General features: G+C 53.4%; 1 protein-coding gene across 8 annotated transcripts in view; it reads right to left on the bottom strand.

Annotated features, from left to right (window-relative positions):
- Positions 1-22: 22 nt before the first annotated feature.
- Gse1 (Gse1 coiled-coil protein) overlaps positions 23-12,806 on the bottom strand; it is a 333,224-nt gene continuing 320,440 nt past the window's right edge. For 7 of the 8 annotated variants that reach the window (XM_055620866.1, XM_055620873.1, XM_055620868.1 and 4 more), the window contains 9 exons: positions 12,341-12,665; positions 10,102-10,706; positions 8,791-8,903; positions 8,321-8,591; positions 7,016-7,123; positions 5,999-6,370; positions 5,042-5,320; positions 3,375-3,478; positions 23-2,995 (listed from right to left, as the gene is read on the bottom strand). In XM_055620866.1, the coding sequence (XP_055476841.1) occupies positions 2,861-2,995; positions 3,375-3,478; positions 5,042-5,320; positions 5,999-6,370; positions 7,016-7,123; positions 8,321-8,591; positions 8,791-8,903; positions 10,102-10,706; positions 12,341-12,665 (2,312 nt within the window). In that variant the 3' untranslated portion in view covers positions 23-2,860. The remainder of the gene's footprint in view (positions 2,996-3,374; positions 3,479-5,041; positions 5,321-5,998; positions 6,371-7,015; positions 7,124-8,320; positions 8,592-8,790; positions 8,904-10,101; positions 10,707-12,340; positions 12,666-12,806) is intronic. The other variant, XM_055620867.1, reaches the window with a different exon arrangement.

The raw sequence follows: 12,806 nt of genomic DNA, 5'->3' as shown, positions 1-12,806 counted from the left end.
ATAAAAAGATTTCCTCTTAAAATGATTTAGGAAGATTTTATTTTTGGGATGTTGTCAGAAATTACAGCAATATATTCATAAATACCTAATTACTACATTCAACAAATAATATTACAATACAGTTAATTCAAACAAGTACACTTAGAATGGGTTTAATTTCACAGCATCTAAACTGCCCCCAGAGTGACCGAGGCACCTGTCCTTCCCCCTGCCTGGGTCTGGGTCCACTGCCCCAGCAGTGAGGCAGAGGGTACACACAAGTACAAAACCAGTGAGATGCCTCCTCAGGTGAAGGCAGCCTCTGGGGTTGAAGTTAAGCACTGGATCAGACAGTGGGGACGGGCTACAGCAAGTAGTGAAGTCAAAGCTTGCGTACTTTGAGAGAGTACAGACTGCTGCTAAGTGGCTAATGCACACCTCAGAGGTGCTGAGCCTGCTGTGCGGGCATCTCCATGCTGGGTCCTGGGCATGTGAGGGCAGGGGTGGGAGGCATCTACTTTGCGATTCAGCTTAACTGGTTGAAGAGTTGGCAGTGCTGTGAGCATGGCTGTAGCTCCCCACTGTCAGGGCAAGGCTCCTTGTAATACTCTGGATCCCCTAATGGTACAGTCTGGTGTGATGGTGCTAGTTGGGGCTTTAAGATTGCCATGTACTGAAGAGTGGACTGTCCTCTCTGTCACTTGTCTGGATGATGGCAGGTCTTATCAGTTGGGCTCTAATTATATGAAACAATATAAAAGAGCTGCTCAAACATGGAGCCATGGGACCAAACACCAGGAAAGCCTGAATTCCCAGCCAGGACAGATTGCGCCATCACTTGGAGGTGGAGTGGGAAGACATGGTGAAGGACCAGGATTCTCATGTACATGCCCATTTTAAAGTCCATCCTAGAGCAGACTGCAGTGGGGGAAAGTTGGAAAGATGGATTAGGGTTGGATACTGTTTTCAGCCTCATCTGTCCATGGGATGGAAAAGCCACATGTATAGTCTTGAGTGGCACACTCACCTGCCACTTTACTGGCTTTATACCTGGTTCTGATTGTCACTTTACTTATGAGTACGGGGGATGTTCGGATCCCCACAGGCAGAGATGCTAGACGAGGAGCTCCAGGGCAGGCAAGGGCATTTGGAAGGGACATAGGCATTGTTGGGTCAGTGGCTCAGCTTGTGCCCCAAGGCTGACCTGGGCCAGTTTCACTTGCTTTGGGTCATATACTCAGCCAGGGGGGCGCCTGTGCAATGAGGGAAGGGATTATGTGTCTTTAAGCCATGGGGTCTACCTTTCCCCAAAGCCATTACCAAAAGCTTCCAGTCATCAGTGTGGAGTTAGCCTAGGAGAGGAGCACTGAGGCGTGAGCGCAAGCAGCGTTTAATCAGGAAGTTGGGTAATGCTCTGTCCCAGGGCATGCAGCCTCTGCTCACCCGTGACCGTCACCAGAGGCTCCAGCAGTGGCTCGAGCTCTGTCCTGGGCTGAGGAAGGTGCTTCGCTGACTGCTGACAATACTGGTGGCATTCTCTTGTCTGGGTTTGGTAACAACTAGAAGATTCTTGGCAAGCAGGCAAAGAAAACTGGGTGTGTGTGTGTGTGTTGGGAGGATGGGGGCAGGGAAGAATGAGACTGCCAGCAAGGTGCTCTGTACAGCCATCGAGTATGGTGGCCACGGGGCCAAGGGTAGGCTTGCCCCCCCCACTCTGATGGACGACAGCCACAAGCTCTGGCAGGAAGAGGCTCTCTTTCTAGTTGGTCAGCCTGGGCTGAGTTGGAACTGGGAAAGGAGATCCCTCAGTGTTGAGCTTTCTGCCACAGCTGTTGCCTGTCCCAGGAGCTCAGCTCCTCTAGTTCAGGTTCCTGCTGCACATGGGGACTCATGGCCCAGACTGCAGACCAGCCCCAGGCACACCCCTCAGCCCTGCCGTGTGAGATGCTGCACAGGGGAGCTCTTCTACCTTCTAAAACTTGAGCATTTTGTGTCCTGACCAGCAGCAGTACAAACACTAAAAGCAAGGGTTTGTTGTTTTTTTTTTTTCTTTTTTCTTTTTAACCAGAAAAACAAAACAAAACAAACAAACAAACAAAAAAAAAAAACAAAAATGAAAAAACAAAGGAAACCCCCAAACAGGAAAAACAAACAAAATTCCCCAAACCACATATTAAAAATGGCAGGCTTTTATAACAATAATTAAAGTAATAAAAACATACAAAACTTTTGTTTTCTTTTTTAATATATACACAGTACAAGGCTGAAGCACCTTTGACTTTTCTCTCAAAATGTACGTTTGTATGGAAACGCCACACACGGTGGTAGCAATCCAGTGGGTGGGCCATCTGCTGACAGTTCCATGCATCCTCCCAAGGAAGACAAGGTACCTTCGGTGTGGGTTTGCCTCTTCCTAAGCGCTGTTCCAGGGAGGAGCCTTGACTAGCTGTGTCCTCCTAGGACTGGTGTCTTGGATGATGGCGCAAGAAGGTGACTGCTGACTGTGAGCCCTTTGCTTGTACACCCAGACTTCTCAGCGTGTTAGTCTCCTGGGAGGAAGAGGTCAACCCCCAGAGCAAGCTGGGCTCTCCCTCAGCCACGTGCACGGTGGGTATCAGTGTCGGAGAACAAGAATGGCGTGGGGAAGAAGGGACAAAGCCGCCATCGGAAAGAGAAACTGAGTGTTTTAGCTGAGACAGGTGACTCGGCTACATTGGCGTCAAGGCAACATCCTCTCTGGAGCCTGGAATCCTTCGCTTCATGCATGGCACGTTCTCAGTTTGTAAGCTTCAAACCTCCCAGTGAAAAATATTAAATATTCAAGGTAATAAAATAGATAATATTTCTATACTATAGGTTCAGCCTAGTGCAAGGGAAACCGTCACCTTGGATATCCCTTAAAGTAGCCCCTCGGCCAGTGCATGGTGGGCAGGGCAAGGCACTTCCGTAGGTGGTCCAGCTCCGCCTGGAGCCTCTCCCGTTCTGAGACCATCTTCTGTTTCTGACTCCGAAGCTCCTGGGGAGAAGATGCACGTCAGAACCATCTGTACACACACCAGAGTGACCGGTCTCTGGTGACTGCTAGAACATTTCCCCAGCAACATGTGCGCCTTAAGATCCAGTGGGTACGGCTGCCTCAGCTCAAACTCTGAATCTCAGGTTTGACCGGCCTTGCACCTGTCCTCCTGGGGGAAGGCGTGGAAGGAACACCACAAGAGTAGATAAAAACCTTTCTATCTCTAAGACAGGATCTGATTATGAGGCCTTAAACTCACAGATCTGTCTGCCTCCTGGGATTCAAGCATGTGCTGCCATGCCTGGCATTAAGCTTTGATTTCTTCAGCACAGACTTCCCCTCTCTGGGGGTGCCTGTAAAAAGCCCATGCCTGACTCACCGCCATGCTGTGAGAGAGCTGTTCCGCAGTCAGGCTGAGGCTGTAGTTCTGCGCCTCCAGCCGCCGGCACTGCGTCTGTAACACCTGCCGCTCCAGGTTTTGCTCTGAAAAGACAAGAGGTGGCGATGCATCATCTTTGTATGAGGCTGTGCGTCTTCAACCGTGCAGCATGCTCTTAGCTGCACCAACGCATCCAGGTACAGCCACCCCAGTGCAGTGGGGAAGACCTGGAGTCAAAAGGCAAGTTTAGAGCGTAGGGAAACTGTGACGGTGGTGGGGACAGATTAAGGTGTTAGAGAAAGGCCGGAGTAATTAGCTGGATAGCTATTTCACTAAGACACTATACTCTACAGAGTACTTCGGTTAATGCTGGATGACCACAGTGGACTGGCATTACAAAGCTAGAAGACTTCCGACAGTGAAAACTCATCAATGATAGCGCAATCAAAGTATAAAGAGTCATCTCATGGGAGGAGAGAAAACTGGCAGGGGAAGGGTGTAGGTTGCCTCAAGTTTCACAACCAAGACTAGAGCCTCGCCATCAAAGTCCCAGGTAATAATGCACAAAGGTAGAAACAGGCAGACTGGAAGAAACCCTGTCCTGGTTATCGGGGGCAGGCTGTGAGGGCCGAGCGCAGCTGTGGTTCTTGTCAAGGGCACAGCCACATGGTGGAACTGCAGCCCAAGGCGGAAGCTGTGTTTAGTGTGCACCACACACAGAGAATGAGCTGTTGAGTTTGAGGACCTAGTTCCATCCCACATGGACCGGGAAACCCCAGCAGGGTTTAATAATATCCTGAAATTCACATAGCCACTAAGGACAACCAAAGTGAGCAGTCATAGGGGTGCTGCTGCCAGACACAGAGGTGTCCTTAGGATAACAAGGACAGCACATGGAAATATCCTGGCAGCCTTCAAAAGACCCCACCCACACCCAGGATAGGAGCATTTTCTACCATCCCAATTCAAAACCATTTGAGATGCTACTGGATCCTGTTTTTTGCATCCTTCGAACCAGGTATAGGAACAGTGGATGACATGCTCAATAATCCCGAAATGCTGGGGCAGGGGAAGGGGGCCTTCTGAGGAAAGGAAGAAGCTCCAGTAGGCGCTCTGGCAACTTGTACATTTGCAAGTTGGTATTTGTTTCAGAAATACCTTTCAAGGGGTGCAGTAGAACACGCCTACGATCCCAGCGCTTAGGAAGAGCCCCGCAAGTTCACGGCAAGCTACAAAGCGAGACCCTGAATTCATGTGCAGTATTCACAGCTCAGAACGTGCCACGAAAGGCTAACCTGGTAGCCTAGAGTTAGGCTAAAGGCAGTGCAGCATCAGAGAGCGTACACTGGAGTCTGGAAAGGAGAGGTACACAGTGAGTGTGAGAGCAGTGCCTCCGCCTCCCTCTAGGACTGTGTAAAAGCAGCAGTGCAAGGGGCGCTGGGGTGTGTGACTTAGGCCGGTGTCAGAAAAAAAAATCATCTAGAAACTTGAGTAAGATGTGTGGCAAATCTGTCCAAGCCCTTTCGGTGTGGGCTCACAGTATGGCCCCAGGGCTGGGGGAGGAGCCACACCATAGACTTGTCCTACAAGACAGTCAATGTCTCAGTGCCACATCTCAAGCAGCCCAGTGTGGACCACCAGAACAGCCAATGACCCACCAGCCCTACCTTCTATGTGTTCCTGGTAAGCTTCAAAGATTGCCTCAATCCCTTGCCACTGGCGCCTGGGGGCTTCCTCAGCTTCCTCTTCACTGTCGTCTTCATTGTCCTCTTCAGAGTCCTGGTCCACCTCCTGCATAGGGGGGCCCTTCCACCCAGCTGGGGGCTCCTGCTGTCCATTGTGCTGGGGCAAGGGGACCCGGCTGGAGGACTGCAGCTCAGGAATGTTGTAGTGGACTGACGTGTCGACTTTGTGGTTCTGCTCTGCAGATAGCAAAGCCGAGCTCCCTGGGGAGGAGAAAAAAAATTGGGATCTTGAGGGGCAGGGGTTCACTGAAAGTCACCCATGGGGACAAGTGTCAAAGAGTTCCCATCCCACAGGTCATAGCCTCCCTCCTGACAACAGAGGTGCCCCTGAGCAGGGCCAGGAACTGTCCCCTCCAACCAGCTCAACCCTGCTGGTACCCTCACCTGAAAACTATTCGGTGCTGCACCCCTCAGATGCCACTTGAGGGAGCCCCTCCACCCAAAGGAGCAGGAAGCAGTCTGCCTCTGGCCAAAGCACATCTTCCTGACAAACTCACAAAGCTAACACCTCTTCCGGGAGCTTTCCCTCCCAGGCCAGAGGTCAACACTGGGTGTCTTCCTCTATTGCTTTGCTGTTTTGTTTAGTCTGGCTGGCCAGCAAGCTTCAGGAATGCAGTCTGTGCCTCCGGCCACCTCTGCTCCCTGGGCCTCAGCAGCAGAGTCAACTCTTGACAGACACTGTGAGCTCGGCCTTCATAGCTTAGTGAGAAGCCCTTAAACAGGGACTGGGCGTGGTGAGTGAATTACTCCTGCTGGGTTTACAAACACTCATTTCACCTGGGGAGCAGGGCAGAAAAACCCGCTCTCCCTACATTCACCGGGCCCTGGGTGGAGAGATCTCCGAGTGAGTGTCCACTGGGGGGGGGGGGGGGGCGTTACCTTTATGCTTCTGCAGAGCCTTCTGTGTGGACTGCAGTACGGACTCATGGAACTGATGTGCAAACTCTTCTGCCATGAAGGGCTCCCAAGGCTTGCTCTTTCCGTTGATGCTGTGGGACAATGGCACGGGAATGTCCTTGGGCGCAGCACCCCGGAGGTAATGAAGCATGCTCAGGCTCTTCTTGCCCCCAGGGGCCTCGCTCAGCCTGGCCTTCTCACCACTGCTAGGAGCTGGCTCCTGGACTCTCAAGAGCTCCTGGGGCCGGAGCTGTTCCACTCTCCCAGTCTCTGTGGCCTTTGGGACATCTGACAGAGAGGCTGGGACCCCGACAGACTGATCCGTCTCTACAGGAGCTGACTGTGTGGCTGGTTCTTTGAGAGACACAAAATGAGGGAAACATTATGAGTTGTGGAGAAACAGGCACATGAACCACGTTCTCTAGAGTTTACATTTGCAGAAAGACCCAGTGTGTGCACCCTGTGTTAACACTGTGCACGAGGCTAGAGTCTGAAGAACAGCATGTTTAGCAGCAAGTCCAACTGTGCACAGTTCCCAAGGGACAGGTGGGGGGAGAGAGCAGAAAGCGTTGAGAAGGTGGGAGTAACTTCATCCAAGTTAGGAAGAACAGGTGAAGAGACGAGCTAGCAAGAGGCTGGACCCCAAGGACTCAGCTTTCTTCAACTGGAGAGCAGCAGAGAAGCAGTGAGAGGTGCTGGAGACAGTCTGGAGAGAGCACGCAGGGGTGCTTTGGGCCCATCCTCTGGGGGATGATGGCTTTGCAGCTGACAGGCGACTCCGTGGAAGTCAAAGCCCTCCCCTGAATTCTTGCCCACCTTCTAATTTGCACTGTGTCTAAGGCCCTGTTCAACTAGGACAGTGGTGGCCCACACAAGAGGGACGAAGAGAAGCCCTGCTTCCAGTAGGTCAAGTTCACCACGAAGACGAGACTTTGAGTGCCACCTCTAACCCTGTGGCCCAAGCTACAGGGTGCCAGCAGGTGCGTGTCCTTCCCTTACCACTCAGGGAGATGGTAGGACTGTCCCTCGCAGAGTTTGTCACTGAGTCTGCTGTGGACAGTGCCCTCTGCTTCATGGCTCGGAGCATTTCAACAAGCCTCTCTTTGTCTGTGAGGAAAGCAGTCCGAGGTTAGCAGCACTTCTGGAGAGGGGAGGAAAGGCAAGGACAAGCTCTTCATGCCAAGAGGCACCAAAAGCAGGCACCATGGCCGGCTGTGCAGACAGGAAGAAGCAGGTGACAGCAGTCGACTCTCTACTTTCCCTGCACGGCTCACACAATCCAGACAGCCACATCTGCAGCCATGAGTAGTGGCTGCCTGGGGGTTTCCACGCTGACTTCCTTCTTAGCAGGTGTTCTGATTTTGAAGACCAGGGAAGGAGCGTGTTCCCTGCCCAGGGCCACAGCCACTTCCCTCGGAGTCAAGACCCTGCAGTGTTCCACACCGCAGATCCCCAGTTCAGTGGTTCTTCCTGCCAACTCTGAAACTTAAGAGGCTCCAGTGCTGGTGGCGTCCTTTAGACATGAAGCCAGGTAAAAAGTTGGGCTTGCAAACAACTAGGCACATGTCCAGGGGTTTGTGCTGGCAGTCAGCCCGTGACTAACCCTTGCTGGGAAAGCTGAGAGCTCCACCACGCTTGTTAAAAATGGAAAAAGAAACTGCCACCTCCAATAAAGAAGCATGTCAAACCAACTGACGACCCGGAGGCACTGCTTTCCTGGGACTCTTCCAGAAGTGGCCAGTGCCCTTAAGGGGCCCGAGACACATAGGAACATGGCTGTGTACATCAATGCCTCAGCCCAAGACAGTGCTGAGCCGATCAAGGCAGCCTCCGTGTGCTGCACCCGTCATGCCTTGTCTTCTATGCTGTGGGTTCCAGTCCCGAGTCTCTTCTCCTACTAGGCCACCAGACTGATTTGGCAGCATCTTTTTGGGCAAGCTGTGTGCTTACTATGGGCTTGGCCTCTACAGGCATCCCACACAGTTCGCTTTCCAGGCCTCCAAGCATCGAAAACAGTGCTCTGTAGAGATCACTGTCGACGCCCTGGGAGAGGACCTGCGGCATGCAGACCCCAAGCAACCCCTCCTTATCCCAGGGAGAACCCCGAAAGGACTCTGTTCAAAGAGGACACGAGGATGGTAGGGGACTTGACAGGCACCGGTTACACATCCCAACAGGACATGTGCTAGAAAAGTGTGACAGAAACGCCACGGGATGGGCCTGCCAGAGCAGAGTGGCCACTATGTAGCCCACACTACCCAGGAGACCCCTGTCCTGTGTGTGCAGGCCAGAGTGAGGCCATACCTTTCCTCTTCTCTGCACTGATGTGTGTCAGGTTGAAGAAGGTCAGGAACTTCCTCTTCTCCTCAAAGTTAGGGCTATTGTTCATCTCGTCAGGGCTGTAGCGGGTGGACAAAGCCAGTCTGGGGGAAGGTGTCTGCCGCTTGCTCTGAATCGCAGGCGGTGATGGGCTTCTTTCTCTCAGCATCCGCCTCCGCTTCCGGCGCTTCTGTGCTACCAGCTCCTCCTTCTGCTGTTGGGTGGTCAAGCCAAAAAGTTGCAAAAACTCTAGCTTCTAGATTGGGAAAGAAAAAGAATGAGTGTGAAGCCACCGTCAATGGTATGCTCACTGCCCCAGGGGTCCCATGGACTTGGAGGTAGGCCACAGAGGAGCAGAGGCAATTGCCTGTGGGGTTTGGAAGCCAAGAGGTAGGCCTAAAGTGGGGGCCAACAACCCAGCCAGAGCATGCCAGAGTTAAGGAGGGCCTTGTTACCTCAGAGGACGTGTCCAGTTTGAGGGGTGGCTGCTCAGCCACACAGCGGAGGTGTGCCCTGACTTCCTCCTCGTCACTCTCATCGTAAGAGTCGTCGAGATCGTAGTAGTACCCTGATGGCAGAAACCGGTACACTGAGCCAGGCTCAGAGCCCAGGATAGCTCCGTGGATACTGTACCTGGGGCATGTAAGTGAGACCACTGGGCTGGGCGTGCTGGCACCTGTGAGAACCCTTGCTAAGAGGGCCCAGCTTCTTCCAGTCTGCCTGGTCACCTGCAGTGAGCTGGGGATGGCAAGTACCCAGCTTCCTTCCGATCACAGAGAATCGGTATGCTCCCAAGGCCCAAAGTATTCTACTTTTAGACAAAGCATTCCTGACAAAAGCCCAACATCCATGATTTTGTGAACACACTGCCCCTGTTGTGAGCCTTAAGGAGGGAAGGCAGCTAAAAACTAGGGCCCCTATTCCTTTTCTTCTTCTTCTTTTTTTTTTTTTTTTGGAGACAGGGTTTCTCTGTGTAGCCCTGGCTGTCCTGGACAGGCTTTGTAGACCAGACTGGCTTCGAACTCACAAAGATCCACCTGCCTCTTGTTTTCCCAGAGTGCTGGGATTACAGGTGTGCACCACCGCGCCCAGCTCCCCCATTCCTTTTCAAGGCGAACTGATAAAGCCCCAGCAAAGCCCTAAAGCTAGCACAACCCACACTCTGGAAGATGGCCTGTATCATCCCTAGCTAAGAGGAGGTAGGTGCAGTACCAGACAGGCCAGTCCATTCCAGAGGAGACAAGACAGGCCTGGGCCAGTCATCCTCAGCAGTTATGTGCTGTGTCTAGAGCCTCTGCTCGCTCTCCTGACCCTGGGACCTCAGGGAGCTGTTGCCTCCATTTTGGGGGTAGGAACAGGAAAGAGCTGCCCAACTCCAGGCTTGGTAAGGGGCAGTGCCAGCTGCTGCTGTCCTTTAGTGCATGAGCTGGCAACTGTCGCCAGCCCATGTATGAAATCCCGGTGGGCTATTCCTCTGTTGATGCCACACTATCAAAATTTAAAGACTGATTGCCTCCACCCATCACTTATCAATAACATACGTCTGCAGCACTGTCTTGGCAGACAGGCTGTGACTGTCCATTTTGGGATTAATTTGCCTCAAGACAGGACAAGCAAGGGGCCCTGTAGGTGTCAGATTCAGAAGTCTGACGAAAACTGCACTGGAGGCTAGAGTGGAGAATAGAGGTAAGCAGCTGGCACTGGGGTCTCCTGTCCTGATGAACCCCTATTCCCAGGCAGGTTGGGACCCACTCAGGAGGCCTGACCTTTCTCCTGAGCCTCGCGTCTCCTGCGCTCCTCCAGGTCCAGCTTGCTGACCAGTTTCCGGCGTTGCTGAAGAATCTCGTCATAGATATACGCTGGGTCAGGGCCCCTCGGTGTGGGGTGGCAGTAGGGCGAGCCTGGCTTCAGGGGCCCACTGAGCTCCCCAAAGGGAGTCTGGGAAAGAGAGGGCCGCTGCTGGCCCAAGATGGTCTGTGTTGACTTCTCAAGTTCAGCAAGGAAAGGTCCAGGTCCATGGGGAAAGGTCTGAGGCTCCAGACTTCCTGCCTCCCGTGGTGGCGGCTGGTATTTGTCCAGTGGTGTGGCCTCACGCTTCCGGGGCTCTTCTGTCTTCTCTGTGCAGTAGACACGCTCCACTTTCACCAGCGGCACAGCAGCCTGGCGGCTGGGCTCAAAAGCAGTCGGGTGGCTGTGCAGAGAGTGGCTCTCAGTCCGCCGTGTCTCCAGGGCATTGTCCATCAGAGACACTGGGTTCCAGAGGGCTGTGGGCACAGTGTGGTGCTGGGGTTTGGGCGAGATGAGGGGTGGTGGCCCACCAAAGTGCTGCGGGGGTTCACGGTTGCCCTGGTCATGACGGTTTGGTCCTGGCCTAGAGAGAATATACTGAGCCATCAGTTATGGGGCAGACCTATCTACCAGCCTCCCACAGAATGCCCAGGGTGACTTGATGGACCCACACCAGACTGCCTGTGTGTGCGAGCTCCTCTGAGGAGATAAGGCTCTGATATCACAGCCCTTCTTCCCATTCTGTTGAGCATGGGCAGGAGGACAGGCAAAGGATGCAACAGGGACTCAAGCCTCGGGTGTCCACCTAGCCCAAAGCTTCCCACAGGACGGTAGCTGTGCTGCTGCCCCCCTGTGGTCCCTGTCAGAACTACAGCAGCTCTGCCTAAAGGACCTTCTTGTGGCTTGCCTCAACAAGTGTGCAAAAGGTTTCCTCCAACCACATACTCTCTTGACCAGCCTGCCCAGGACCTTTGCCCTTCAGCTCTCCATCCATGCCATTCTCCAGGCCTGGGTGGGGGCTGCACAAGGCTTCTTTTTGTAGTAGGCTACTACTGAAATCCACAACTGGTCAAACTACAGAGAACAGGTAACTTAGGGACTCAGTGCTGATTGGTACATCTGTAACGACTCACACCTAAGACTCAGGGAGCACTGGTGAAGGGTTGGAAGCCATCAGCTGGTCAAGTCGTAAATACTGACAGCACCAGCTGACATACCACCATGGAGTTCCACACAACCAAAGGCTGCTGCAAGTGGGAGAAATCTTCAGGGACAAGCAACCTGGTAAGTCACCCAATCCCAGGTGGCCAGCCCTAAATGTGTGTACACAACGCAACACAAAATGGGCTCAGCAGGTTGTACATACAGGAGCATGTGTATGCTGTATGTCTATGTGTAACAATAATAATTACAGAAGAGGTCATGAACTGGGGAGAGGGGTGGGGATATGCAAATACAGAGCTCATGAAACAAAGTCATGGCTTATCCTAACGAGTCAACTTAAAAAGAGTCGTTTTAGGAATTATCCCAAAGCTTAACTTTTCTTCAAGGGTGACTAGACTAGGGATGTTTAGACCCATGCTACCCATTGACGGAGAGTTAGGGTTAAGGTCTTTGGCGGAGGAGCCCCATGAGCCATCTAGGAGCTAGACTCCTAGGGACTTCCCTGATTGGCTAGGAACATAGGTGCCAAGGCAGCGCCTCACACCTGCAGACCCAAGCCCTGAAGGCAGAGCACAGCATTAAGCTCCCTTCAGGTTCAGCAGCAAAGGGATAACCACACCACAGGCCAGAGTCAAGCATGCAACAGTGTCTAGATAAGGGTACATGGCCCCACCCCCTCTGCACCCACCCACCACCCCTCCAGCAGTGCCAGGAAGTAGGACCAGGCTGATGCCTGCACGATGTGGGAGCCCAAGTGGAGATGGCTGAGGAGCCAGAGCACTCAGCCTTGACTAGGCCGCACTGGACATTAACCTTATGTCCACCAGAATGTTTAAGACTAGCGAGGCCCCATAGTAGCCTCCCTCCAGTTGTGCAACGTGTGGAGGGCCAAAGCCGGGGGTGCATCTTGGGGAAAGGGGGTGAGGGCTGGAGTGGTACAGGAAGATGAAGCAGGCCACGGGATGAGCCAATAGCAGGGCACAGGAGCGCAGACACACACTGACCACTGAACCAGAATCACCTGCCTCATGTGAGGCCCCACCCAGGACCCACCTGGTGCTGTCGGGTCTGTGTTCCACCTCTGTGGGGACTGGGGGCCGGCCCAGGTCCAGGTGCTGCTCCAGCACCTGCTGCCGGAACTCGGACACCTGGGACTGGCGGTCCTCCTTCTCCTGGCGCAGCCGCCGCTGCCTCGCCAGCCACTTTTCCTCCTCATTGGTGCGCTGGATCAGCAGGGCTGTGGCGGCGCTGCTTCCCGGCAGAGAGAAGATGCCATGGCTGGAGATGAGGCTGGGCACGGTGTGGTGTGGGGCAGGCACCGGGTGCAGTGGGTGCTGCACAGGTTTGGGTGCCTGCAAGCCCGTGTCCTTCAGCTTCTCTGTGGGAGGAAACACTGTTACTGCAGGATGCCAGCGCCCTCACCCCTGCTCAAAGCCCAGGACTGAAGGAAGAGGTAGAACTTTTAGGAAACATGACTCGTCCTCAGAGGGGACATGGTATGTGGCTGCCTCAGAGCACA

The sequence above is a fragment of the Psammomys obesus genome, unplaced genomic scaffold, assembly GCF_907164565.1.
Source record: "Psammomys obesus unplaced genomic scaffold, mPsaObe1.curated_primary_1811, whole genome shotgun sequence".
NCBI lineage: Eukaryota > Metazoa > Chordata > Mammalia > Rodentia > Muridae > Psammomys > Psammomys obesus.
The sequence above is the reverse complement of the archived record's forward strand: the minus strand, read 5'-3'. Positions and strand labels throughout refer to the sequence as shown.